The 26815-nt window shown below is 38.5% G+C and overlaps 1 protein-coding gene across 6 annotated transcripts in view; it reads left to right on the top strand.

Annotated features, from left to right (window-relative positions):
• Nucleotides 1-230: 230 nt before the first annotated feature.
• Nucleotides 231-26815, top strand: part of NET1 (neuroepithelial cell transforming 1) — a 73676-nt gene continuing 47091 nt past the window's right edge. For 5 of the 6 annotated variants that reach the window (XM_089906570.1, XM_089906568.1, XM_089906569.1 and 2 more), the window contains exons 1-3: nucleotides 231-459; nucleotides 14546-14612; nucleotides 19017-19076. In XM_089906570.1, coding sequence (XP_089762696.1) covers nucleotides 332-459; nucleotides 14546-14612; nucleotides 19017-19076 — 255 coding nt within the window. In that variant the 5' untranslated portion in view covers nucleotides 231-331. Of the gene's footprint in view, nucleotides 460-14545; nucleotides 14613-19016; nucleotides 19077-23064; nucleotides 23185-26815 lie in introns of those variants that run through there. The other variant, XM_089906572.1, reaches the window with a different exon arrangement.

Raw genomic sequence — 26815 nt, 5'->3', positions numbered from 1 at the left:
AATGGAGTCAGAACTAAATCCCAGGTTACACGTTTTCAGCAGGGTGACCCCCTCGGCTACCCTCCCCTTCTAGCTTCTATGAAGTTAAGCGTCTGGAGGTAGGAGGAGAGGGGCGGGACTCCACGTTTCCTTGCAACCGCACGCCGTCCCCTGATTGGCTGGTCCCCGCGCGGCCGCCATTTTCAAACCCCGGAAGATGGCGATGGCGGCGGCGGCGGCGGTGGCGGCGCCCTCCTGACAGGAACCCTTCTCCGGGCCGAAGCGGCCGGGCGCCGTGCGGCTCCCAGCGGGCCTCCCGGGCACCCGGCCACCGCGCCGCCCCCTTCACGCCATGGAGCCCGAGCTGGCGGCCCAGGAGCAGAGCCGGCCGCGGAGGCGAAGCCGCCGGGCCTCGGGACTCAGCGCGGGCGGCGCCGCAGAGCTTTCGGCCGACACCCCCGGGCCGGGGCCAGATGGCAGGTGAGCGCTGGGGGCGGCGGCGCCTGGGGACCCCTAGCGTTGGGTCCGAGGTTGGGGAGGGGGTGGGAGGAGGGGAGGGGCAGGGGAGGGCCGGGCTGCCTACTCTCCTCCCCCTTCTCCCCCCCTTTTTTTCTCCTCCCCCTTCTTTTCCTTCCTCCTCCTCTTCCCCCTCCTCTCACCCTCCTATCATCTTCTCCCTCGTCCTTTATTTCCTTTTCCCACTCCTTCCTACCTCTCCCCTTTCCCTTCCCTCCAGTCTCCTCCCCCACCTCCCTCAGGGGGCCTTGGAGATCCTCTAAACATCCATCAGGTTTCGGGCCGGAATTGGGAAGGTTCCTAAATGCCCACGGGAGACTGCTGGGTCGGGGGACGGGATTCGTCCCTGGAGCCAGAGGACTTCTACCAGACAGCAAACTTTTAGCCTAAAAACGAGCATTAATATGAAAAGTTTTGCCGAGGTCAGAGTCCCTCCTTTGGAGCCTTGGCCAAGTCGGTGCTCAGCGCAGCTCACGGCCCCAGCCTCCTGGGTAAAGAGAGCAAAGAGGATGGTCGACGAATTTTTAACTGTTGACACATTTCACATTCTGTCCCATGTGTCTACAAAGGAAGGACACTAGCCGAGGGTTTCAGAGGCTGTGTCTGCAAGAGGAGAGGGTGAAAAAGTGCTAAAGGCGTGGCTTTCCCCTCACGGTTTTGCAGGGGGTGGGTTTCCAGTGACTGGTGGTTGGACCTTACATCCCTGAAGTTGTGTCCTTATCTGTCAACTGGGATTATAATAGTACCCACTTCCTGTAAGTTGTGAAATTCAGTGAGGTCATGTGTGTAACCCTGTACACAGAGAGCTCTCAACAAATGTTAACTGTTATTTGTTGATTTTTATCTATAATTCCACCTCTGCTCCATCTTTTCAGAAGCACTGTGGTCCACTTCACATTATTACTTGAGATAAACTACAGTTCCTTACATAATTTACATTCCAGTCATGCCTGCATGTGCCAATCCCTTTTTTTAAAAATTTTATTTAATTAATTTATTTTTGGCTGCATTGGGTCTTGGTTGCTGCATGCAGGCTTTCTCTAGTTGCAGCGAGCAGGGGTTACTCTTCATTGAGGTGCACGGACCTCTCACTGCGGTGGCTTCTCTTCTTGCGGAGCATGGGCCCTAGAGCGCGTAGCCTTCACTAGTTGCGGTGCATGGGCTCAGTAGTTGTGGCTCAGAGGCTCTAGAGCACAGGCTCAGTAGTTGTGGCACACAGGCTTAGTTGCTCCGCGGCATGTGGGATCTTCCCGGACCAGGGATCGAACCTGTGTCCAGGCAGATTCCTAGCCACTGCACCACCAAGGAGGTCCGCCAATCCCTTTTTGAGAGAAAGGAAAACACCTTACTTTCATGGATAAGGCATTTATAAACTCATTGTAAGTTATCATGCAGAGAGAAAAGTATCTTTCATTAGATACTGATTTTTATTTTGAAGTTTACGATAACCCTTGCCTGAAACTTTTATACTGATCACAGCCTAGTTTAAGAAGAAGTGAAAGAGCAGAGAGAGAGATATCATCTCTGAGACTGAGAAATAGGAGAATCGGGAAAGAATCAGGAAAACCTAGTTAAGGGAAAATGAACATAGAATTTCAAAAACATCAAGTGGGGCAGTGTTAAATTCATTGCACCTGCCTAGTGCCAGACATTGTTGTAGATACTGGGAATTCTGGTGAACAGATGAACTCCCTGCTCTCCTGAAGCTTAAAGTCTGCTTGGGGAGGAAAGACAATAATGAAATAAATAATAAAATATCAGGTGGTCATTGCTGTGAAGAGGCATACTAAGGGGGATAGAGATAAGGAGAGGGTCATGTTGCTGTTTTTAAAACATCACAAGGAAAAGCCTCTCTGATGATAGCGATGATGTTTAAGCAGAGATCTGAAGAAATTAAGGAGCAAAGCCATGTGAATATTTGGGGAGAAAGGCAGTAAGTGCAAGTAGAATCTATATGGTATGTTCAAGGACTGCAGAGAAGCCAGGGCCATTAGAGTGGAGTGAAACAAAGGGCAGAAAGGTAGATGATGAGGTCAGAGAGATGGCTGGGGCCAGATCGGTAGTATATGGTTGACTGCCAAAAGGACTTTAAATTTGAATCCGTGGTTGGGAAGCAGTAGGAAATTATGTGATCTGTCTTTTAAAAGGATCACTTTGTTACGTGGCAAGGATAGAATCCGAGAGACCAACTAAGAGGCCATTGCAGTTGAAACATCCGAGTGGTAGATGTGGTGGAAAATATTCATATTTGGGATGTGTTTTGAAAGTAGAGCTGACGGGATTTGCAGATGGATTAAATGTGGAGTTAAGAGAAATAGAGGAATGAAGAATGATTCCAAGGTTTTTGGTCTGAGCACCAGAAGAATGGGTTTCCATGTTCCTACAAAGGAAAGACCTGGGGAGTTTGCCTTGGGATATGTTATAAGACTCTTATTAAGGAGTTCATCACACCAGTTTCTTTTTTCCTTTTTCTTTTCTCTTTTTCTGCTTTTTTCTCTTTTTAAAAAAAATGCTTTATTGAAGTGTAACAGTTGAATGAAAGAGGGCATGAATCATAAGTGTTTTTGGCTCAGTGAAATTTCATAAAGTGAATGCATCTGTGTAACCAGGTATAAATCGGGGAGTTGTCAGCAAGCAGACTTGAAATCACAGCATTGCGAAGTCATCTAGATAGTGAGTCTGAATAAAGAAGAGATTGGGGGGCTTCCCTGGTGGCACAGTGGTTAAGAATCCACCTGCCAGTGCAGGGGACACGGGTTCGAGCCCTGGTCCGGGAAGATCCCGCATGCCGCGGAGCAACTAAGTCCGTGCACCACAATTACTAAGCCTGCGCTCTAGAGCCAGCGTGCCACAACTACTGAAGCCCGTGCGCCTAGAGCCCATGCTCTGCAACAAGAGAAGCCACCGCAATGAGAAGCCCGTGCACCACAACGAAGAGCAGCCCCCGCTCACCGCAACTAGAGAAAGCCTGTGCGCAGCAACAAAGACCCAACACAGCCAAAAATAAATAAATAAATTTATTTTTTAAAAATGAAGAGATTGGGGACTTAACCCTGAGGCACTCCCCACATTTAAAGGTCGGGGTAATGAGGATGCTCAGAGGAACAGCTGGTGAGGTAAGAAAGAGCCAAGTGAGCTCAGGATCCAGGACACCAAATGTAAGAAAGGATTTTGAGAAAGGACATGGGAAACTATGTCAAATGTGACTTATAAAGAAGGACTGGAAAGTTTAGTTAGATAAGGAATGAAAACACCATTAAATCTGCTAATGAGAAGAGCATATTGACCTCGGATAGTTTCCATGAAACAGTTAAAATATTGAATTTAGAATGTTTGTAGTGGGTTGAGAAGAGAATGCGGTGTGATTTGTTCCGGAAATATGTGAGCGTTAGACACTAGGAGTATGGAGATGGAAAAAACTGTCCTTATTCTGGAAGAACTTATAATGATATAGGGAAGAAAGTTAATAATTATAATAGTGTATGACAACAGTTACTATAGCTGTGTATATATGATGCCATAGATGCAAATAAAAGGAGAACTTACCCTGACTGGAGAGGACAGGAAATGATTCCTTGTAGTAATCCCTGAGTCTTGGAGGACCAGTTTAGACCATAGGTGTAAATGGGTGACATCATATGGGGGAAGGATGTTAAATGTTAAAAAGCCCTTAAGCAAATGAGCATGATGAGTTCTAGGTATCATAACTAGTTCACTGTGGCTTGACGCTAGTTGTGTAGGAGAGAGGACTCAGACCCAGAGGAGGTAGTGATGAGGGATTATACTGAAGAAGTAAGAGTCGCATCATGAAGGGACCTTGTATGCCATGACAGTAAATCTTAGGAAAACTATTCCCTAAAAAGTGCTCGTATACATAAAATTTCAGATTTGTGGACCCTTGCAGCCTAACTATGGATACCAAGTTAAAAGTCCCCAAGTGAAGATGATGAATTGGTGGGAACTCTATCTGCAGTAGCCTAGATGAGTGTTTGAATCTGATGGCTGGCAGTGAGATAGGAGGACTTGACACGCTAAGTGTGGGTTCCACTTTGAAGAACTCTCGCTGCAACTGGAGAGCAAGAAAGAATAATGGAGGCAACACAAGCTTGTGGGGTAGAATCTTAAGAAGGGGTAAACTTGATATGGGGTGGGGGCGGTGGGGAATAAGCAAGTACAGGGAGAGGTTGAAGAGACAAGAGAGAAAAGATGATGAAATAAGTGACCAGCAAGGCAGAAAAGGATGGAATCCAAATTAAGGGTAGAGAATCTAGCCTGGCTAAGAGCTAGGTAAGTTTGGGGGATGGGGTATGTTGTAAGCAGGAATTTGAGGGCTTTCCCACCAGGGTTCTATTTTTTGTGTGAGGTTGGAAATGGTGTCAGCTGAGAAAAGGGTGGAGGCAAAGGCAGCATGAGGAGAGTAATGAAGTTAGAAGAACCTTGGAAGGAGAGGATGTAAGATCATCTACAAGAACATGTGAAGTTTGACAAGATAGTGTCAATTAATAGTGGGGCAAGACAACTGTTTAAGCATAACATCAGATCCAGAAATCATAATGAAAAAGATTGATGTATATGACAATGTAAATATAACTTTTTCTAGACAAACTCACTATACACTGATTTGAAAGACAAAAAACATACAGGATGGGCTTCCCTGGTGACGCAGTGGTTGAGAGTCTGCCTGCCCATGCAGGGGACACAGGTTCGTGCCCCAGTCCGGGAAGATCCCACATGCTGTGGAGCGGCCGGGCCCGTGAGCCATGGCCGCTGAGCGTCTGGAGCCTGTGCTCCGCAAGGGGAGAGGCCACAACAGTGAGAGGCCCGCGTACCGCAAAAAAAAAAAACATACAGGTAAAGGAAAATATCACCTTTTTAAAAAACATTGTTCACATACTATAGTTTCACCCATTTGAGGTGTATAATTCATTGTTGTCCTATAGATTCACAGACTTGTGCAACCATCACCAGGCAATCTTAGAACATTTTCTTCACCTCAGAATGAAAACCCATACCCTTTAGTTATTCATCCCCCTCCCCAACACTCCTTTCTTGCTTTACCCCAACCTCTAATCTACTTTCTGTCTCTATGAATTTCCCTCTTCTGGACATTTCACATGAATAGAATCATGTGGCCAATTTTAGTGAGCCATCCTTTGCCCATTTTTAAAATTGGGTTATTTATATTTTTTATTATTAAGATATAAGAACTCTTTATTCTGGATACACGTCCCTTACCAGATACATTGTTTGCAGGTAGATATGTTCTCCTATTCTGTGGGTTGTCTTTTTTTTTTTAATTGAAGTATAGTTGATTTACAAGTTGTGTTAGTTTCTGGTGTACAGCAAAGTGATTCAGTTATACATATATATTCTTTTTCAGATTCTTTTCCATTATTGTTTATTGCAAAATATTGAATGTAGAGCCATGTTCTGCTCCTCCTCCAGCGGCAGCCATGGCGGCAGCTCGGGCATTGTGGCGAGGGGGACGGTGCCGGGCAGACCCTCCCTAGAGGTCTACCTCCTCTGCCTCCTCCTGTCACCGCTCTGCTGCTCCATTATTTCTTCAAATATTTTTTTCTGCTCCTTTCTCTCCTTTCCTTCTGGTACTCTCACTGCATGTATATTGGTGTGAAATCTGGTAGATAAAACAACATTTTAATAAGGTGTATATTTAAACCAAGCAATTAGAGGGATTTATCTTAAGAAAGCAGTTGCATAGCATATGTAGATGTATGTATAAGGAAGTATATCACAGCACATTTTTATAATAAGTTTAGAAAAAACGAGAAAATTAAATACATTATACTTTTATACAATGAAATATCATTAGCTATAATAGTTTTTAAAATCTCTTTTCATAATTCAGATGGAGTTTATTTGGTATATTGTATACAGTATATTTGGTTTTTAGTTTCTTTTTTGTTGTTGTTTTTGGTACATTTCCTCTGTGTATCTGTGCAGGTTTTCTCTAGGGCAGCAGTTCTATAAGTTTGACATCACTGATAATCTAGCTTAACAGAGGAGGGCTGGATTCTTATATCGCCTTGTATATAATGTGTTGCAATGTATAAAGTTGAAGTATATAAAGAATGAAGTATATTAGTAGATAAAGAAAATCTGCCCTGACATAGATTTTCAGTTCAGTAAGGCATGGGTACTTTAATAGGCTTTTCAGATAATTGAGGATATTCTTTGATAATATACCAGAGCTTGACAAGTGGTAGTTTCTTAACAGGTGGCTGGAATTTAGAATCTGAAACCATAGCAATGAACTTTTCATTCTCTGTTACATTAAAATCCATTGGTCTGTTAAAACTTTGAATAGATCTATTTTACCCATCCTTGATTTTGTGACATTATGCATTTGTCATTTGGAAAATATTGGCACAGGGAGTTAAGCATAGCTTCTAAAGGTTGATACATACTGTTACATGCTATCAGAAAACCACAGTTATTAATAGTACCACCAATCTCATGTGAAAGCTTTTAAGTATTGGGAGGATGCCATGCTCATAGTGATGGGTACAGTTTTCAAAAAATTCTAATTTTCATTTGAAAGCTCAAATTTTTATCATTGGCAGCAGCAATACTTCATTATAGATAAATGTCCGCAAAATACTCAAGTCCAAATGACAGTTTATCTGTTAGTCATTCTCTCAAGTAAAAATATTGTTCTCTGCAAAGCTAATTTGGTTCACAACCTGATTGATCACACAATTGCTTTTCCTCAAGACAACCTTATTACACTGGCCATTTTCCCTTATTCAGAAGGGATATTCTCCTGGAATTTGTATCGTTACACTTGATTCATTTATATTTAATATCTAATTCTTATTCTTTGTCTCTGACTGCTTTTAAGAGTAGAGAACCAAGGATATGACCCAGTGTACAAGTGGAAGGCTTGGCCTTAAATAATAGAGCTTATCCACTGTAACAAGAGAGAAGAAAAGGTCTATGGTTGTTAGACTGGACAGTGTAAATATGTGGGATATAATAAGGTGCAGAGTCAAAGCTGTTAGTGAGGTGGGAGTGGGGAAGGAGTATTGGAAGAGTAAAGAGAAAGGTTTGAAATAGTTATTTCAGAGGGTAGGCGAGGAAATGACAAGGGAAATCTAATAGCGTTGCTGAGCAGAACTGAGGATCACTTGAAATTTGTGGTCAGGAATTCATAGTGAAACTAGGCACCGTGTGTGTGTGTGTGTATACACGTACATGTGTACACACATTTGCGTGTAAGTAAATTTTTTTGAACATAATGTGTGTGATGACTACTATAAGATATGGCAGGGGCAAGATAATTAGGGAGAAAAGAGTGGAGACATCTGGAATCCACTGGGGTGTAAGCCTTCTGTGCAGCTGCCTCTTATGTGGCAGGCCTCTCGCTCCTTTTTCCTCTTCCGTCCCTCTCTTTTTGATTTTTTTTGTTTTTTAAAAATTTTATTTATTTATTATTTTATTTCATTTAATTAATTAATTAGCACAGGGTCTTTGTTGCGGCAGGTGGGCTCCTTGGTTGTGGCATTCATGTGGGATCTAGTTCCCTGACCAGGGATCTAACCCAGGCCCCCTGCATTGGGAGCGTGGAGTCTTAACCCCTGCGCCACCGTCCCTCTCTTTTTGTTCTGGGTAGTAATAGGCCAGGGTCTTGTCCTCAGGCAGCCCTGGGCCCCACCACGCAGCCCATAGCTCAGGAGGCGGCTTGCTTTTATGGCCCAGTTTTCCTAACACTGTTTGTTCTAGCCCCAGCTTTGACTCAGCTAATTATTTTCTCTGGGAATGTACACTCTTTGAGACTGTGACCCACAGCCAAATAAAACATTAGTGTTTAAAGAGTTTAGGCTTTACAGTCAGGCTCCTTGGGTTCAAACTCTTGCTCTTGAGGACTTAATCTCTTTTAAGTCTCACTTCATAGTGTCTAGCTCATTATTAGTATCTATCTCATAAGGCTGTGATTAATCTCTTTAAATCTCACTTCATATAGTATCTGTCTCATAAGGTTGTGAAAATTATGGTAGGTAATTCAAGTAAAACATTAGAATAGTACCTAGACACAGCAAATACTCCAGAAATCTTAAGTGTCATTATTTTTGTTTTCTGCAGGAAGCACTAGAGCTATAACTTACTTACCCTCTGTCAAGGAATGTTTAGCAATTACCCCTGTTGTCAGTTTTTGTGGAGGTGGTACAGTATAGTTGGTAACAGCACAATGCTAGATCTTTGACTTTTGTTTTCCTAGTGAAACTGATGAATTTGTAGAATGGACATCCAGGGTTAAAGGTATATTCTTAAGCCAAGCTAGCTGTTCTGTTAACTTAGAGCTGAGGATTCCTGTTGCCTTTAAGGGAATTTAACTTCTTGGATGGACTATTTTTCAAAACATTTAAAAAACTAAATTAGGGCATATAAACACAAATTGAGCCAATCCTTGATAATCCCGAATTGTCATTATTATTACTATTTATATTAATAGTTGCTGAAAATAAAAGGATGCCCCCACCTAGCTCCTAAGGCTGTTTCCTCCCACATTGAAATGACTGTACTTTTTAACAGTTTTATTGAGATATAATTTGCATGTCATAACATTCACCCATTGTAAGTGTGCAATTCAGTGATTATTAGTAAATTTATAGACACAGTTCGCTGTTAGAACATTCATCATCCCAAATACTCCCTCAAGTTTGTTTGCAGTTTGTCCTTTCTCCTACCCCCAGACCTAGGCAGCCACTAATCTGCTTTCCATGTCTATAAATGTCTATTTCTGGACATCTCATATAAATAGAATTATACAATATATAATCTTTTGCATTTGCATGTTTTGCAGTTTGTCCATATTATGACATGTATCAGTATTTCATTCCATTTTACTGCTAAATAGTATTCCATTATATGAAATGAATATTCCACATTTTGTTACTCCATTTACCAGTTGCTGGAGATTTGAATTGTTTCCAGTTTTCGCTATTATGGATAATGCTGCTGTGAACATTTACATACAGGTCTTTGTGTGGACATATGTTTTCATTTCTCTTGGGTAAATTCCTAGAACTGGAATTGCTGAGTCCTATGGTAAGCTTATGTTTAACCTTTCAAGGAATTGCCAAACTGTTTTCCAAAGGCTACTAGATTTTTAACGAAGTAGCTTTTAGATATTTTTCTCTTCCCTCACTATTACTTGCTGCTGGCATTATCCCCTGTACCCTGTCTCCTGAATCTGATGCTGTGGGCAAGGCAACCTGATAAGTATATTAGAAATTTGTAACGCAAAGGCATTGAATGATAGTCTTGAGTATTAGTGTAGGATGTTGTGATGTCTGGAATGTGTGTGTGCATGCTGGTTTCTAGATGCTCAGCTGTGTTCTGGACTAGAGATGTTCCAAGATGTATCTGTTACTTGGGACTTTCAGATACAGGTGAGAAAACCCCAGTGTGGTAGAGGAGATAGTCTACGTGATTATCAGCTCCACCAGGCTCTTTCCGAAGTGGAGAGAAGACAATCCCTTAAGATGCTAAGCAGTCAAAGCAGTAGGAGATGTCTGCTTCCTCAGATATTAAACCCAAATAAGTGAATTTTGTCATTGTTTGTCTAATTTGCAAAGCACTTGAGACACTGAGTAGTTCAACACCCCAAATACCAACAAATGTTATCTATAAAGAATAGTTTACACCATTCATTCTATAAGATTGATACATTCATGGTACCTTTGGCATTTACAGATTACATTTTTAATTTAGCTATCTGTGAGTTACGTATAGTTGTTTGTAATCAGGCTGAGAAATGTGTTTGAGTGGCACCCAACAGCTGCATATCAGTAATACTGTGTTCTTGTTTTCACATAGGAAGTAATTTTTCTTAACAGATCTGGAGGCATCCCAAAAACTTTTCAATTATACTTTGTCATATTTCAAATGCCCCTATGCCTCAAGTCTTCTTTTTTGCTAATTTCAATGACCTACTCTGCTATACTCCTATCATTAGCCCTTCTATTTAGCTTGCTTTTTAAAAGACATTACTTTGCTAACTCATTTTGGATATTTTCATTGTAAAACCTTAAATACCTATCTTATTATAAGCCAGTATCTTTATATTTTTGTGGTTTATTTTCCTTTTTAATTAGAATAGTCACTTATATTGTCTGGTACACTTTATGAAAATGTTGCCATTTATAAATCTGCCATTATAAATCCAATTCAGCTCTTAATTACCTGCCATGATAGAGGAGGACAGTGATACAAGTCATAATCTCTGAAAATACAATTCGGTTTAAGAATGAAATAACAGGATGATTTTCTTTTGAACATCAACTTTGCCATTTTAATTACGCTTTGTTTAGACTAAATTTAGTTTAGTGTAAAAATAATAGTTTGAAAACACACCAAGTGATACAAAAGGAAACGTGTTAGAGGCCAAGGAATAATCACAATGGGGTTAGTAGGAAACACAATTAATATACCAAGCTAGTTCCTTTAGGTATTAGTTTATTTTATGCTTTAAATGTTATAATTATTTGGATATATGAGAAAAGGGGATTGGACAAAAATTCTTGAAAAGATGAAGAACTGTCACTTCTTATTTCAGCCTTTGAGCTCCGTTTTAAATGGACTGTACTGGGTATCTTCTAGAAAGGCCATTTTTAATGTTTTATGAAATCAAAAATTTTTCCCACAAGGATTTAAAATAGCTGTATTACATTTTGAGTCTGACCCCTGTGAAAAAATGATTATATATCTTTCCAAGATTTTTGAAAGCCGGCACTGACTCACATGCTTTCAGGGCACAATTTGTTTTTTGGGTTCCTGTTTTACATGAGTTTTCAAAATAAATAGGTACTTGTTATTGAAATAGGAAAAAATAGCATTACTGTAAAGCTGATTACAACTGGTGCTGGAAAGAATCTTGCCATCCAATTGGAAATATTTTTCCAGTTTGTTGACCTGTTTAAAATTCCGAACAGCTAATTCTTTCCAGCTTTCAAACATCAGATTCATTCTGAGGTCAGTATGGACAATTCTAGGGAATAAAGAAATGAATAGCTTTGGTTTTGTGTTCTCCTTAATACTTGTCTTATACCCAAAAGGAAGTGTTTATTGACTGTTTTAAGTGCCACTATGATTACTACTTTGTAATGAATATTTGTATTACATTAAAGATAATCTGAGAAATCATAATTGTTGCTTCTCAACCCAGTCCCTACTGGGGCTCTTTTTAACTGTGTGGTATATGAAAGCACTTACCTAGAGGAGTGTTTTTAAAAAGTGTGCTCTGTGGACTCATAAGGTATGAAGGTCCTGTTTTCCCTGTAATCTTTTGGCATTTGCTTATAATATTATTGATATTATCTATGTATACTATAATACTATATCCATGTATTCTTTATTTTTTTTGATTTATTTTTATTTTTGGCTGCGTTGGGTCTTCGTTGCTGTTTGCGGGCTCTTCTCTAGTTGCAGCGGGCGGGGGCTACTCTTCATTGTAGTGCGCGGGCTTCTCATTGCGGTGGCTTTTCGTTGCGGAGCACGGGCTCTAGGCACGCAGGCTTCAGTAGTTGTGGCACGCGGGCTCTAGAGCGCAGGCTCAGTAGTTGTGGCACATAGGCTTAGTTGCTCCGCGGCATGTGGTATCTTCCCAGACCAGGGCTCGAATCCGTGTCCTCTGCATTGGCAGGCAGATTCTCAACCACTGCGCCACCAGGGAAGCCCCCCATGTATTCTTTAGTCATGTGAATTATAATTTATTGCTGATGTCTTAGTATTTTATCAAAAATCATGCTATTTTCTTCATTGTTGCTTGACTTTTCTGCAGTGGCAAGAAATCATCAGTTCCTTAGGTTATTCTGCTCCACTAAAGAGGCCCTCAAAAATTTTTTTGAGCTCCAAATAATTATTTAGGAAATGTTTGCTTTAAATATCTTAAGATCTGGGGGCTTCCCTGGTGGTGCAGGGGTTGAGAGTCCACCTGCCGATGCAGGGGACACGGGTTCGTGCCCCGGTCTGGGAAGATCCCACATGCCGCGGAGCGGCTGGGCCCGTGAGCCATGGCTGCTGAGCCTGCGTGTCCGGAGCCTGTGCTCCGCAACGGGAGAGGTCACAACAGTGAGAGGCCCGCGTACCGCAAAAAAAAAAAAAAACTTAAGATCTTTGTGCAACTGTTTCTAATTATTATTAGTGTCATCCTACTTCGCTATGTCAGGAACCTTAATAGTAACTGAACAGGCCTAGGGAGGAAAAGAATTCTCCATCCAGTTATGCCATTGAGCCCTCTCTGGTCTGCTTTTCCTCTCTAACCTTGCTGCTGTCCCTCTGCCCCTTACCATCTGTTGTAAGCAATATTGGAACTGCCTCTTAACTTGTCTTCCTGACCAGTGTGGCCTTCTTCCAATCCAGCCTTCTTGTTTCTTAGAACTCAATTGCTGACAGTTGCCGTACATATTCAAGATCGAGTCCATACTCTTTAAGGATTGTATGTGAGGCCTTTTATCATGATCTAGCCCTTTTTTATTTCTTTTGATACTCAAACATAAGGAACTACTTGCAGTTTCCTGAATATAATTCAGTTCACTCCCCCTTAACATGTACTATTCCCTTTCCCCACAGAGCCTTCCTGGCTCTTGTATGCTTTGCTAATTGCTATTTCTCTTTGATTCAGCTTTAGTATTACTTAAGTATTAATTGTTCTGTGAAGCCATTTTGCTATCCTCTTTCTCCTTGTAGCCATTTTCACTTGTGTTCCTTGTCAAATAAACTTCTGCTTTATATTTAGCTTAGAAAACTATAAAAGTTTTTGTGTTTGATTTAAGCTTCTAAATATTTGTAGAAATAACGGCCGTCTTTGGTTTTCTGTAACTTATAGACCCCTTATGAGGGTCAAGGGTGAGAGAATATACAAGTGGACAATGGCCTGACAGTGCAGGAAGCTAAGCGCAGTAATTTCTGTAATAATCAGCCCCAGATGGCCAGGAGTTGATCAGTAGCTGCCAGCTTCCCTAATTTTTGTCCTTGCTTCCAACTTAAAACCAACTAGAGCAAATCAAATCTGCACCCAGTAAATCACATAGGATGCCCTAGTCCTAGTTAGCCTGCCTACAGCTTCCCCCTGCCAGTCAGGGTACACCTGAAGCCTTCCCTTTTTTCCACTGTAAAGCTTTCTCATTACTCAGCCTGCCTTTGAGTCTGCCTAAACGCAAGTGATGGTGGCCATCTCCCTTGCCGTAGCAAGCTCTGAATAAATGGCCTTTGCTTTTCTCATAAGTATAGTTTATAAAATTTATTTCATGTGCTAGCTATGCTTTGTGATTTTCTACATGTTTTATAAACATAGAGGTTTATATTTTATAAAGGTGAAGACAGATTTTTGTTATAAGGATTATTTTGTTTCTTTACATTGAATGACAAGATGACACAGAATAAAAATGTGTCACTTAGCAGTAAAGAACAAAATCCTAGTCAAATTTTAATCTTACTTGAGACCTTTGTCTCCTATATAGTTATTCAAAGCTTTTTATTTGGTTTATTAAATCATAATTTTTTTTAAAAAATCAGTACATGGAAGAGATTTAAACATGAAATACAAAATAAATGCATTTAGGTTTTATTATGTTAAGAGTATTCTTTTATTCTTATTTTTAAAATATTAAGTATGAATGCTGAATTTTATCAAGTAATTTTTGCATCATTTACTGGTTTTTATTTAACCTATTAGTGCAGTATATTGTATAAATATATTTCATATTATTGAGCCATGTGTATGTTCCTAGAATAAACTCTGCTTGTTTTGAATTATTTTCTTTAAATACTCTTAATCTGTTCACTAATTTTATAAAGCTCCTTTCATTTTTGTAAAGTTTCTGAAAATGACCAGAACCTATACCCTGATTTTTTACTTTTTGTGGTTTCTTTTTTACATACCCTTCCTCTTATTTCTACAATTGAATGACTAATAAGGCTACTTTGAACAGTTTTGAAACTATGAAAAAGATAGCTTTTTATCTGTCTAGTGCTTTATTTTACTGAAGTTACTCTCAGTGTATTTATTGTTTGAATTTTCTGTTAACAGATATTCCCTTCAGAGAGGTAGCTCCTTCACATTTTTAACACCTGGCCCCCACTGGGACTTCACTTTGGTGAGTAGACACCTAGGTTTTTTATTTCAAGACATTAGTTAATTCCTGGGTTGTGTTTCAGTCTGGTGTACAGCTCAGTTGTCTGTACCTCTCTGAAAACCTTGAAGTACAGAGTTTCTATCACCATCTTTGGCAGCCTAATTTCATTCTTTTCTGCTAACAAACTGAAAGAAATTTTTATTTCAATTAAATATAAAATATATTTTGAAAAGTATCAGATCTATTCATCTTTAACTCTATGCAATTCTTTCTCTCATCCCTACCCGTGTTAAAATTAAGAGACTATATTAATGAAACGTGAGGCTATTTTTATGCACACACCCTAACAGCTTTTTTCTTGGTTGAAAAATATAAAAATGCTTGTAGATAATATATATAATGAATGAATCTTTTATTAGTCATCTTAGTATAGAGGGACTCCATTATTTTTAGAATGAGACTTTACAGAGGCATCTAATCTTGTGCAAAGTGACACCAGAAAATTGGGGGATTTTATAATTAAATACTCATTACTTCACAATACTCATATAAATAAAGTATGTACAAATAGAACATGATTCTTATGCTCTTCGTATTTGGGGGAAATAGCAAAAACGATTCTGCCTCTAGTTTGCCAAACTTTACATATGTGCATGTATTGAGGATGTGCCATTTCATTTGTATTCTGTTCTATTGTATTTAATTTGTTTTTCTGTTGGGGACTCCTGTTCGAGATTTCTGTGAATAATAGCATTTACATACATTAAGTGGTCAGTAAAGCATTCATGGTAAGAGTCTCCTGATTTTAATGCAGTTCCACATTTTCCTTTCAAACTTTTTTCATCTTGGTCCCTTTCCCTTACTAGTTGAAGAACCTAAACTTAAACAGAAAAACTAGTAGAGAAGTGTCTCCAAATTTGATTTTGCAAGACTATCAGCAAAAATATTTGGAGCATTACCCCTGATATATTTATTTATAATTTTTAGGTATGTAGCAACTTTATTAGCTAATATTTCAAAGCTCAGTACTCACTTAGGGTGAGATTAATGATAGTGGACATAAATGTATATTTCAAATAGTCGGGATAATTTCAGTTTGGGGCTGACTTCTAAAATGGATTTGATAAGATTGCCGTTATCTTTAACTCACATTTTAAAATGTGGTTGATGATGAGCTCATCATCTGTGTATTAAATTTTAGTAAAGCTTATTTTTTAAGGATTAAGAAATACATAAAAATGAAGTTCTAACATTTTCCTCCTGTATTCCAGGAAAGTTACCTTGCATATCGTCTGGGATAGATGCATCTCACTTGGGAAAACACTTGTGTAGAGGTCTCTGTGACAAAAGAAATATCTAATGGTTCATGTATTAAAACTTTTGGAATGTGATTGATTAAGGAATACTAAGAGGGAGATTTATAACTTTTTAAATACATAGTTTAAGAAGGGAAAAGAACAAAAATTAAGCACTCAAGAGGTGAAAAAAAGAACAATAGAGTAAATCAAAGAAAAGAGGAGGAGAAGTAAGAGTGGAAAAAATAAAATCAACACCCAATCATGATAAAATTCTTGGCAAACCAGGGATAGAATAGAACTTCCTTAGCCTGACACCTACCACAAACAACATACATAATGATAAAATGATAGTGACAGTCCCTTTAAATTTAGAAAAAAGCATGCTGTCATCATATTTATTCAGCATTGTACTAGCGCTCTTAGCCAACACAGTAGGACAGGAAAACAAGTGGTACACAAATTAGAAAGGAAGAGACAGTCTGATTTCATTACTTAGAGACAATATGATTGTCTACATAGAATATCCAAGAGAATATTAATAGCAACTATTAGGACTAATAAGAGTTTGAGCAAGGCCATAAAAGTTATAAAAAGAAATCAATAGCATGTATGTATATTAGTAACAAACAAATGTAATTTTTAAAAATTTATTTATTTATTTATTTTTGGCTGTGTTGGGTCTTCGTTTCTGTGCGAGGGCTTTCTCTAGTTGCGGCAAGCGGGGGCCACTCTTCATCACGGTGCGTGGGCCTCTCACTATCGCGGCCTCTCTTGTTGCGGAGTACAGGCTCCAGACGCGCAGGCTCAATAGTTGTGGCTCACGGGCCTAGTTGCTCCACGACATGTGGGATCTTCCCATACCAGGGCTCAAACCCGTGTCCCCTGCATTGGCAGGCAGATTCTCAACCACTGCACCACCAGGGAAGCCCAACAAATGTATTTTTAAAGATGCTTTTATTGAAATAAAAAAATTTTAAACTAGGAATAAATCTATGAAAAGATGGGTGAGACTTTTATGGGAAAAACTGGAAAGCATTAGTAAAGAACATAGGACACCTAATGAAATGGACAGATACACCATTTCATGCAAGGAAAGGCTCAATAGCATAAAAATGTCCATTCTTCCCAAATTAATTCATAAAGCCAATGCTGTTCTGATAGAAATCTCATTAGAATGTAATAGATCCCAATTCATGCAGAGAAATAGAAGGCCCAGGACAGGGAAAGTAGTGTACCCATCAGGGAGCATTATGACTGAGCGTATAAGCTATTAAGACTCACTCCAAAGCTACAGAAATTACACAGCATTATATGGATGCAAGTGTAGATAAATAGACTGTTGGAATGAAATAGAGAACCCAGAAACCGACTTATGAGAACTTATTGTATCATAGGCGTTATGAAAGAATGGTGCTCTCAGCAAATGATGTTAGGGGTGGGGACAGTTGGCCAAATTACCTTATACCACATACATACAAAAATAAATTCTAGATGGGTTGAATATACAAATATGAAAGATGAAACTTTAAAATAGTTAAAAGAAAATACAGTAGAATGTTTTAAAATCTGTTAAATTTCTTTATACATATGCCCACACATGTATAGATTTTATATAAATACATAAGTATGATCCTGTACATGCTTTTTTTCCCTCAGTACAATCTTCTTTTTGCTTGGCAGTTTCCTCCCCCTTTCCTCTCTTCTCCCCATGTAAGTCCTTCCATTCCCCCAGTTCCACGCTAACCCATGTCACCAACACTGTATGTATCCCTCTATATTTTGCTCATATAATTATTTACAAATACACAGCCTCACAGATAAGATACACATAAGCAGGATTTTTGTTTAGTTTGCTTTTCAAAATTAGGATCATATTATTCATACTTTGCTGCATCTTCTGGATATAACCTTAGAATCAATAGAGATTTCTTGAGTTCTGTCACCTCATTTTTTAGCTTTTCCCAGTTCTGATTTATATTGTTCTTTCGTGTCTTGTATCATTTTCTTAATGTCTTTTTAGCTAAGTTCGAAATAGTATTTTATAGGTTTGCTCTGCATCTGTGAGCATTTCCTTTTGAGGTGACTTCATTCCCTGTAGGGATGTTATTCTGCCCCTTATTCTCTCTCTTTTTTCTTACAGTTATTTTGTGTAGAATTTGACTTGGGGGATTTTCTGTTCATTTTAATATGAATTTAGTTTTCCTGAACTTTTACCAAGAGGCTTGGTGCAGATAGTTCTTCTAACTTCATAGAGTTCCCTCTTTTGTTGTTTTCATGGGGCTTGCTTCTGAGACTTCCAGGCTCCGTATATTTCCCCCACTTCTATCTGGACTTTATCTTTCCTTTTCTCAGTTGCCCCCATCCTGCTCTATGTTGATTCTGCTCTCAACAGTTTCTCCTCAGGGTGGGGCCAGGTCCTGGAAGGGAGCCCTGGCTTGTCAGTTTTGAGAGTTCACAAGAGCTAAGCTGTATCACAAGTAACCTGAAAAGTTATTTTGAGGTTTAAGGGAAGAAACGTTACTTAAGGATTCTTTTTCAGTATTAAGGACCAGAACTTAAAGCTATATATACACAGTTTTGTCACTACTGGCACCAGTAGGGCTGAATGAAGGTGATGAATGATAACTGGAAGGTACTCCCGGTACATGCATGTTCATTTTCCACCTGATAAATCCTGCTTCAGGCAACAAATCTTAATTACTTGGGCCGTGAGGAAAGGATATTTTTTTCCTAGTGAAATCAACCCCCCCCATAGGATAAATAATATGTGTTCCTTTTTTAAGAAATTTATTATCTTTATATATAAAACATATTTTACTTTTTCTCTAACAAGTATAGACTTGACTTACATAAGAGTTCTGTTCTGAAAAACTTTAGATAAGTAAGTTTTTTAATAGGGTGGAATCACTTCACAACAAGGGATGATTTAGTCAGAGGGGACTTTTTAGAAAGTATATAGTATGTGCTGGCGATAATTTATGGGCATCCCTCACAAAAATAATTTTCTTACGAATACAGCCTAAGACTTCACTTTTTAAAACTGATTTTTCTAGTTGTATGTGGTCTTTGTTTAATGGACTAACATGCATGCCTTCTATATAAGAATAAAATTTTTTCTTTTTTATAGAAAAGAAAACGAAGAGCAAAAGATGATGATGTCATAAGCCTTAGCAGCCTTGATCTGAAGGTAAGCCTTACTGCTCTGGCAAGGAAAAGCATTTAAGAGTATGCAGATAGCATTTTACTTCTGTGCTGTAAAAATAATGAATGCTGGGGTTTTTGCATTTTGCATTTTTTAAGTGCAAAACTGAAATATATTGGCTGTCACAGATCTCCTCCGTTTTCTGTTCTACTTCTTTGTTAAGAACAAGTAGAAAACCTCCCTCAGAATAATGGTGAACACAAACTCACATGCCTAAGGAGACCAGGCCTGTAGTCTATGCAGAGAAAGGAGTAGGTGGGGGACTGTGGTGAACTAGAAGGGCACCATGCCTCTCCTCAAGAGAGGTAGCTGCTCCTTTGCTCTAGCCCCCAAATCTAAAAAGCCATGCAAGCCAAACAACTTGTCTACAAGCCAGATGTAGCCCAGGGGTTTCCAATGTGTGATCTATGATAAACTAAAACCCAGTGCAAACTTAAAAATAATTATTTTTAATAATTATTTTTAATTATTTAATTATGTAAATAATTATATTTAATAATGTATTGTAAATCAGTTATACTCAAATAAAAATTTTTAAAAAGAATAAGAAAAATGTAATAATAATTTTAAAAAACTGCCCCCCTCAAATAATCCTCTTCTGTAAAATTGTAGTTAAGTCCAAAACTCTGGCATCTTTGAAATTACTTATTTCATTTTTGTCAGTTGGCAAGTTTTACAGAACCATCTTGGTTTTAAGGAACCTTTTTAAAAAGATTGTTATGGAAAAGTTATACATTTTTTAAGTAAGATTTTTAAAAAATGTTTGACATCACGTTTAATGATGGCAGCTGCTGCTTTTTATTTTCTTTTTTAAAGGGTTGGAAAAAAATTTTTATTTTTAAGATTTAATTTTTTATTTATTTTTGGCTGTGTTGGGTTTTCATTGCTGCACATGGGCTTTCTCTAGTTGCGGTGAGCGGGGGGCTACTCTTCATTGTGGTGCACAGGCTTCTCCTTGCGGTGGCTTCTCTTGTTGCAGAGCACAGGTTCTAGGCGAACAGGCTTCAGTAGTCATGGCACACAGGCTCAGTAGTTGTGGCGCACAGGCTTAGTTGCTCCATGGCATGTGGGATCTTCCCATACCACGGATCGAACCTGGGTCCCCTGCATTGGCAGGCAGATTCTTATCCACTGCACCACCAGGGAAGTCCCTGCTTCTTTTTAAAGACAGGGTATTTTCTAAAAATTAAATTTTTATAGGTCTGCCCATCAACATTTTAGCAAATCTGGCAATCCAGATTTTGTGGGTATGTGTACATGTCTTTATAGAAGAATTATGTGTTTTAAGTGTTAGGCTTTTTGCAAAACAGTTTTAGTTACATTTTTTAAATCTTGTTTTCAAAGAAAGAAAAAGGTGTGAATGGCAACCCTGAGTATTCTTAGGTATGCTTCAAATGAAATCATATGCAGAAATAAGAGTTTGCCACAATAAAATCCATGGTCAGATCTACTTAAAGACAATCCTCCTTTTTTTCACCCCAGCTTCAGCAATAATTAATATACCATCAGATCAGTCTCATATCATCTATCCATTCACCTACCCTGCCTCCCCTGGATTATTTTGAAGCAAATCCTAGACATTGTATCATTTCATCTGTATCATCAGATTCAGTGTTCTCACTTTCCTTGATTGTCTTAAACATGTTTTGTTTTGTTTTTGTTCATTTTATCTGTTTGAATTGTAATTCATACAAGGTCCATACAGTGAGATTGATTACATCTCTTTAGTATCTTTTAATATATAGGTTTCCTCTCTAGCTCTTTGTTTTCTTGCAAGTTTTTGTTGTTGTTGAGGGAACCATGTCTTTTTTCCTGGGGAGCTTTCCACAGCCTGAAAAGTTGTGACTGCATCCCCATGGTTATCATTTCCTGTGTTCCTCTTTTCTCTGTATTTCTGATAAATTGGTAGTTAGATCTAGAGAGTGTTTGGGGCTATTATGTACTTCCCTCAGAAGGTATGTAATGTCTTTTTGTGATGTTCCCAACATTAATTATCATTGCCTAGATCCATTTATTCATTGGAGGTTGCAAAGTGGTTATATTGTGCCTTTATCAGTCCTTTGTTTATTAACTGGAATACTTCTGTAAAGAGAAAATTCCCCTCATCAGCCTTGGTTACTCAAAGGTACTGATTTATAATAAAGGTAGGAGAAGTGTTTGATTCCTTTCCTTTATCAGTTTTCAAAAATAATGAGTTTTATTCATTAAAATGCTCTAAAAGTAACGAATGATTTTTCTTTTTAATATTATTATGAACTCATGGATATGAACACATTTTTTGTGTTTTGATCCATTTTAGTTATTACTCTTACTATGCTCAAATTTTCCCATCTTCGGTCTCTGGGTGCTGCCTCAGGAGGGCTCCTATGTCCTTTTCCCCCAGCTTTATTAAGATATAATTGACATATAACATTGTATAAATTTAAGGTGTACAACGTTTTGATTCCCTGTGTCCTTTTGACATGACCCTCACCTTATATCTAGAGGCTAAATGGCCTCCTTTTCTTCCTGGATGACAGGTTATTCCAAGCCAACTGGTACACTTCTTTTTTTCCTGCTCCATACCTGGAATCGGTCATTTCTAAAAGCCCTGATTTTAGAGGCTAAAATCTGGGCATTTTGAACACTTGTTGCTACCAGTTGATCATTGTTTTTAGGCCTTTTTAATGGACAGAGCTAAAAATATATATATAATTTTTAAGATAAAATAAATTATGAGTTTATACTGATATTTTAAATTCAACGCTAAAGGATCTTTTACTTAATCTCATTAATCTTACTGTCTAGATCTCTTTCACCTGTACCGAAAATCTGGTTTCTGTGGGACACTGACATAATTACTCACTTGATTTACCCTTGGTTCAAAGACAAATCTACATTATTACAAATTACTACCACATTACTACAAATGATAAAATTACTGAAAAAATTTTATGTTTCACATTTTTTGTTTTTTATATATAGGTTATAGTGAGGATATATAAATTTTATGTTTTAAAATTATTGAACTAGTTCTCTTCTATGTGTAATTATGCCAACTCACTTTATTTGCAATTTTTAAGAATTACTGCTTTTTAAATTTAATTTTTCTTATAACCATGTAACAAAATTGTGTAGAATTTCAAAGTCAGTTCTACAAGATTCTTGTTTCTATCCCTGGCTCTTCTACCCTACTTCTTTCTTCTATACAAAATGTTTCTTTTTTTCCTTTTATTAATTTCATGGTTTATCCTTCCACTTTTTAAAATTATAAGTAATTGCATATGTTTGTATATCCCACTTTCTTGGATAAACAATAGCATGTTATCTTTCCTTATGTGTTCTGTTTTATTCTCTCCTTTTTGTTTTACTTGTATGTTTTAGCTTTGTTATATCTTTCAGTGTTTAGGAAGATTCATGTATTTGTTCTGTTGGTTATCTTTCTATGATGCCTTCACTTCTCTCTTTTTGTCTATTGTAGATTTGTTCATTCCTGTGAGCATTGTTTTAATTAACTAGCACCTCTTCTCCCTCCTCTCCTCTCCTCTCCTCTGACTGAAGTAATCTCTCTTTATTCTAAGTTAATATATTTAAAGTAATAAGTGCTTATTTTACTTTTCATGTATACTCATCATTCTCCATTTTTTAAAAAATAGTTTTGCTGTATCTCCAGGGTCAGCACATTCAGCCATTATAAACTATGCTGTGTACCCTGATAACCACCATTTAGACTTAGTTCTACAGGTAAGTATATATTTAATGATCAGCACCAGTCCTTATATCTATACCTTTTTAGGTTTTTGGTTTTCTGAAGCTCATTCTTTAGCACAAGGGTCAGCAAACTGTGGCCCACAAGCCATATCTGACCTGCCCATTTATTTACATATTGTTTATGGCTGCTTTTAAAAACACTACAGTGGCAGAGGTTGAATAGTTGTGACAGAGACCATGTGACCTGCAAAGGCTAAAATATTTACTGTTTTTTTTTTTACAGAAAAAGTTTGCTGACCCCTGCTCTAGAGTTGAGTAAATTCAGAGGAAGTGTTCATGGGAGCAGTATTCCCTGAGTTATTGAATGTTCATATCAGTTTGTTTGCAGCCTTTATACTTGAAGGTTAGTTTGGATGAATATGAAATCTAAGGCTCATATTTTCTTTCCTTGAATATATTAAATATTTTACTCCATTGTTTTCTGGTATAAAGTGCCACTGTTGAAAAGTTACAATAAGTGTATAGTTTCAAGTCATCTTTTGTTTTAGGAGCATTTTTTCTTGAATTATAGTTTTTGGTATTTTTTCTATTGTTTTTGCCTCTCCTCCCTGCCCTTTATACTTAGGTTGGGTCTTCTTTTTATCACTTTCTTTCAAAACATTTTTTTGTCTTTTTTATTTTTAAGTTCATCTTCCTTTTTTACCTTCTTTTTCTCTCAATGCATTAGTCATTGTTTTTTTCATTCTGAAATAATTTTATTTTTAATTCTTTCCTTCTATCATTTCAAATCCTCCTTTCTCCACTTACCTAATTTCTGAACTTTATGTTCTTTCATAGCTTCTATAATTTTCATTTATTTTAGGCTATAAAGACATTATTCTACTCCACATTTTGTTTTCTTATAGTAGTTTTAAATGGGTTTCATGATTCTTTTATGAAGTACATTAAGTTTTCCTTTCCTGTATTTTTAGGTGAGAGGAGTGGGCCATGGTAGCCTGTTTTCAGCTTCATGACTCTAGAGCCCCTCTTGTGTTGTTTTCACAAAGTGATTTTTAAAAGTATGGCCTCTTTGTCTTGTTTATGGTTTCCTTTGCTGTGCAAAAGCTTTTAAGTTTAATTAAGTCCCATTTGTTTGTTTTTATTTCTGTTACTGTAGGAGGTGGGTCAAAAAAGATCTTGCTGTGGTTTATGTCAAAGACTGTTTTTCCTCTAAGAGTTTTACAGTTTCTGGTCTTACAGTTAAGTCTTTAATCCATTTGGAGTTTATTTTTGAGTATGGTGTTAGGTAGTGTTCTAATTTCATTCTTGTACGTGTAGCTGTCCAGTTTTCCCAGCACCACTTATTGAAGAGGCTGTCTTTTCTCCATTGTATGTTCTTGCCTCCTTTGTCCTTAGAAGACTAAAAATAGAACTACCATATGACCAGCAATCCCACTACTGAGCATATACCCTGAGAAAACCATAATTCAAAAAGAGACATGTACCACAATGTTCATTGCAGCACTGTTTACAATAGCCAGGACATGGAACCAACTTAAATGTCCATCGACAGATAAATGGATAAAGAAGATGTGGCACATATATACAGTGGAATATTACTCGGCCATAAAAAGAAACGAAATTGAGTTATTTGTAGTGAGGTGGATGGACTAGAGTCTGTCATACAGAGTGAAGTAAGTCAGAAAGAGAAAAACAAATACCGTATGCTATCGCATATATATGGAATCTAAAAAAAAAAAAAATGGTACTGATGAACCTAGTTGCAGGGCAGGAATAAAGAGGTAGACATAGAGAATGGACTTGAGGACATGGGGTGGGCGGGGGCAAAGCTGGGATGAAATGAGGGTAGCATGGACATATATACACTACCGGATGTAAAATAGTTGGCTGGTGGGAAGCAGCAGCATTAGCACAGGGAGATCGGCTCCGTGCTTTGCGATGACGTAGAGGGGTGGGATAGGGAGGATGGGAGGGAGGCTCAAGAGGGAGGGGATATGGGGACATGTATATGCATATGGCTGATTTGCTTTGTTGTGCAACAGAAACTAACACAGTATTGTGAAGCAACTATACTCCCATAAAGATCTATTAAAAAAAAAAGTATGGGGCTTTTCCCTGGTGGTGCAGTGGTTGAGAGTCCACCTGCCGATGCAGGGGACACAGGTTCGTGCCTCAGTCCGGGAAGATCCCACATGCCGCGGAGCGGCTAGGCCCGTGAGCCATGGCTGCTGAGCCAGCGCGTCCGAAGCCTATGCTCTGCAACAGGAGAGGCCACAACAGTGAGAGGCCCGCGTAACAACAAAAAAAAAAAGTATGGCCTCATGTTTTCTGAAATCTTTCGTTTCTGCTCCCTTTCTCTTTTCTCTGGACTGTTTCTTGTCTTTGCTTCTGTTACCCTGTTCTGCTCAATTTGGATCCTACTCCTAGAAATTTTTCTCAGTGCAGTGTTAGTTTCAAGAGTTTCTGTGGCCCAGACTGCTCCAGCACCAATAAACCTTGTTACTTGGAAGTGCTCTTGCCCATGGCGTGAGGCTTTGGTCCTTGGAATCCTTCCCAGTTTAGACCACTGTTCGCAGTGCACCACTGTTGGGGTTCCCCTATTCTTGGGGCCATCAGACAAGCCCAGTTGCCTTCCCTTTGCTTCTCTGTGCACAAATGCTGAAACCATGTGGGTCTCATAGCTGTTCAGTTTGCCTCCACCTGACCAACAAAAGGTGTGGGGGGAAGCACTCTCATTTTTGGTGTTTATTGGGTTTTCTGTTTTGCTATGGTAGTCGCTCTATCTGCCTTTTCTTTTTCTTTAAAGAGTGAAGACCTGTCAAAGATTAGTGTATTAATGTATTGATGAGTAAGCCAACAGAATGGTAAAGCTGGTCAAAGAGCTATAGGAAACACTGAAGTATTCTAATCACTGAAAGAAGGAATGGTGGAGTACAATTGCTAAATTTGATACAAAATAGATTAATAGCCTCATCTGCATGTCTGCCTACCAAATATATTTACATTGCTATCAGTCCCTACAGAGTTAACATCTACCCTTACAGAGTTGTAACAAAAAAACCTTAATAGCAAATAGTGAATCAAGCAAAAGGTACACAGCCCTAGAAAATGAGATAATCTAATGAAAAAGCATTTGGGCATCCTTTTTGTCTGGTTTCAAGTTTTGGTATTTTCTGCCTCATTCTTTCCTTAATTTTATTGCCTTTCTAATTCTGATTTATGTTCCTTCATAGCTAATTTTGGAATATTATAGTTTTTGTGAGTATGTTTTTCTACCATGCCTTTATTTTTTATTTATTTATTTATTTTTTTTTTGGCTGCGTTGTGTCTTCGTTGCTGTGCGTGGGCTTTCTCTAGTTGCAGTGAGCAGGGGCCACTGCTCGTTGCAACACATAGGCTTCTCACTGCGGTGGCTTCTCTTGTTGCGGAGCACAGGCTCTAGGCGCACAGGCTTCAGTAGTTGTGGCTCACGGGCTCTAGAGCACAGGCTCAGTAGTTGTGGCGCACTGGCTTAGTTGCTCTGCAGCATGTGGGATCTTCCCAGACCAGGGCTCGAACCCGTGTCCCCTGCATTGGCAGGCGGATTCTTAACCACTGCACCTCCAGGGAAGCCCTCTTTTTCTTTTTTTTATATTCCACAAACATTCATGGAGCACCCACAATGTTCCAAGCACCATACTGGACCTTAGAGAGAAGATTATATACAAACAGGAAACAAGAACCTCTGACAAAAATCATGCCTGCATAGATTACAATAGACTGTGCAGAAGTACCAGTTGGTATTAGAAGGAGGAATGAGAGTAATAGAAGATATTTTGGAGGTCTTGGTTTGGAGTTGGGTTTTTATGAAAGCAAATGTGAACTTAGGAAGACCAACCCAGATAGAGAAGGGGCATCTACAAATACCAGGAATTAAAATCAGTTATATTAATATAATGATGAACAAATGATTTGGAAAGAGTCAAAGAAATATAGGAGAACGAAGAAATGAAGTACAGAAGGTTAATTGGCCACTTAGTTGAAGGCTATAAATG

This window comes from Delphinapterus leucas, chromosome 2 (assembly GCF_059928025.1).
Source record: "Delphinapterus leucas isolate spDelLeu-1000000601 "Yukka" chromosome 2, BTC_Dleu_Yukka2, whole genome shotgun sequence".
Taxonomy (NCBI): domain Eukaryota; kingdom Metazoa; phylum Chordata; class Mammalia; order Artiodactyla; family Monodontidae; genus Delphinapterus; species Delphinapterus leucas.
Note: the sequence above shows the minus strand (reverse complement) of the source record. Positions and strands in the feature narration are given on the sequence as shown.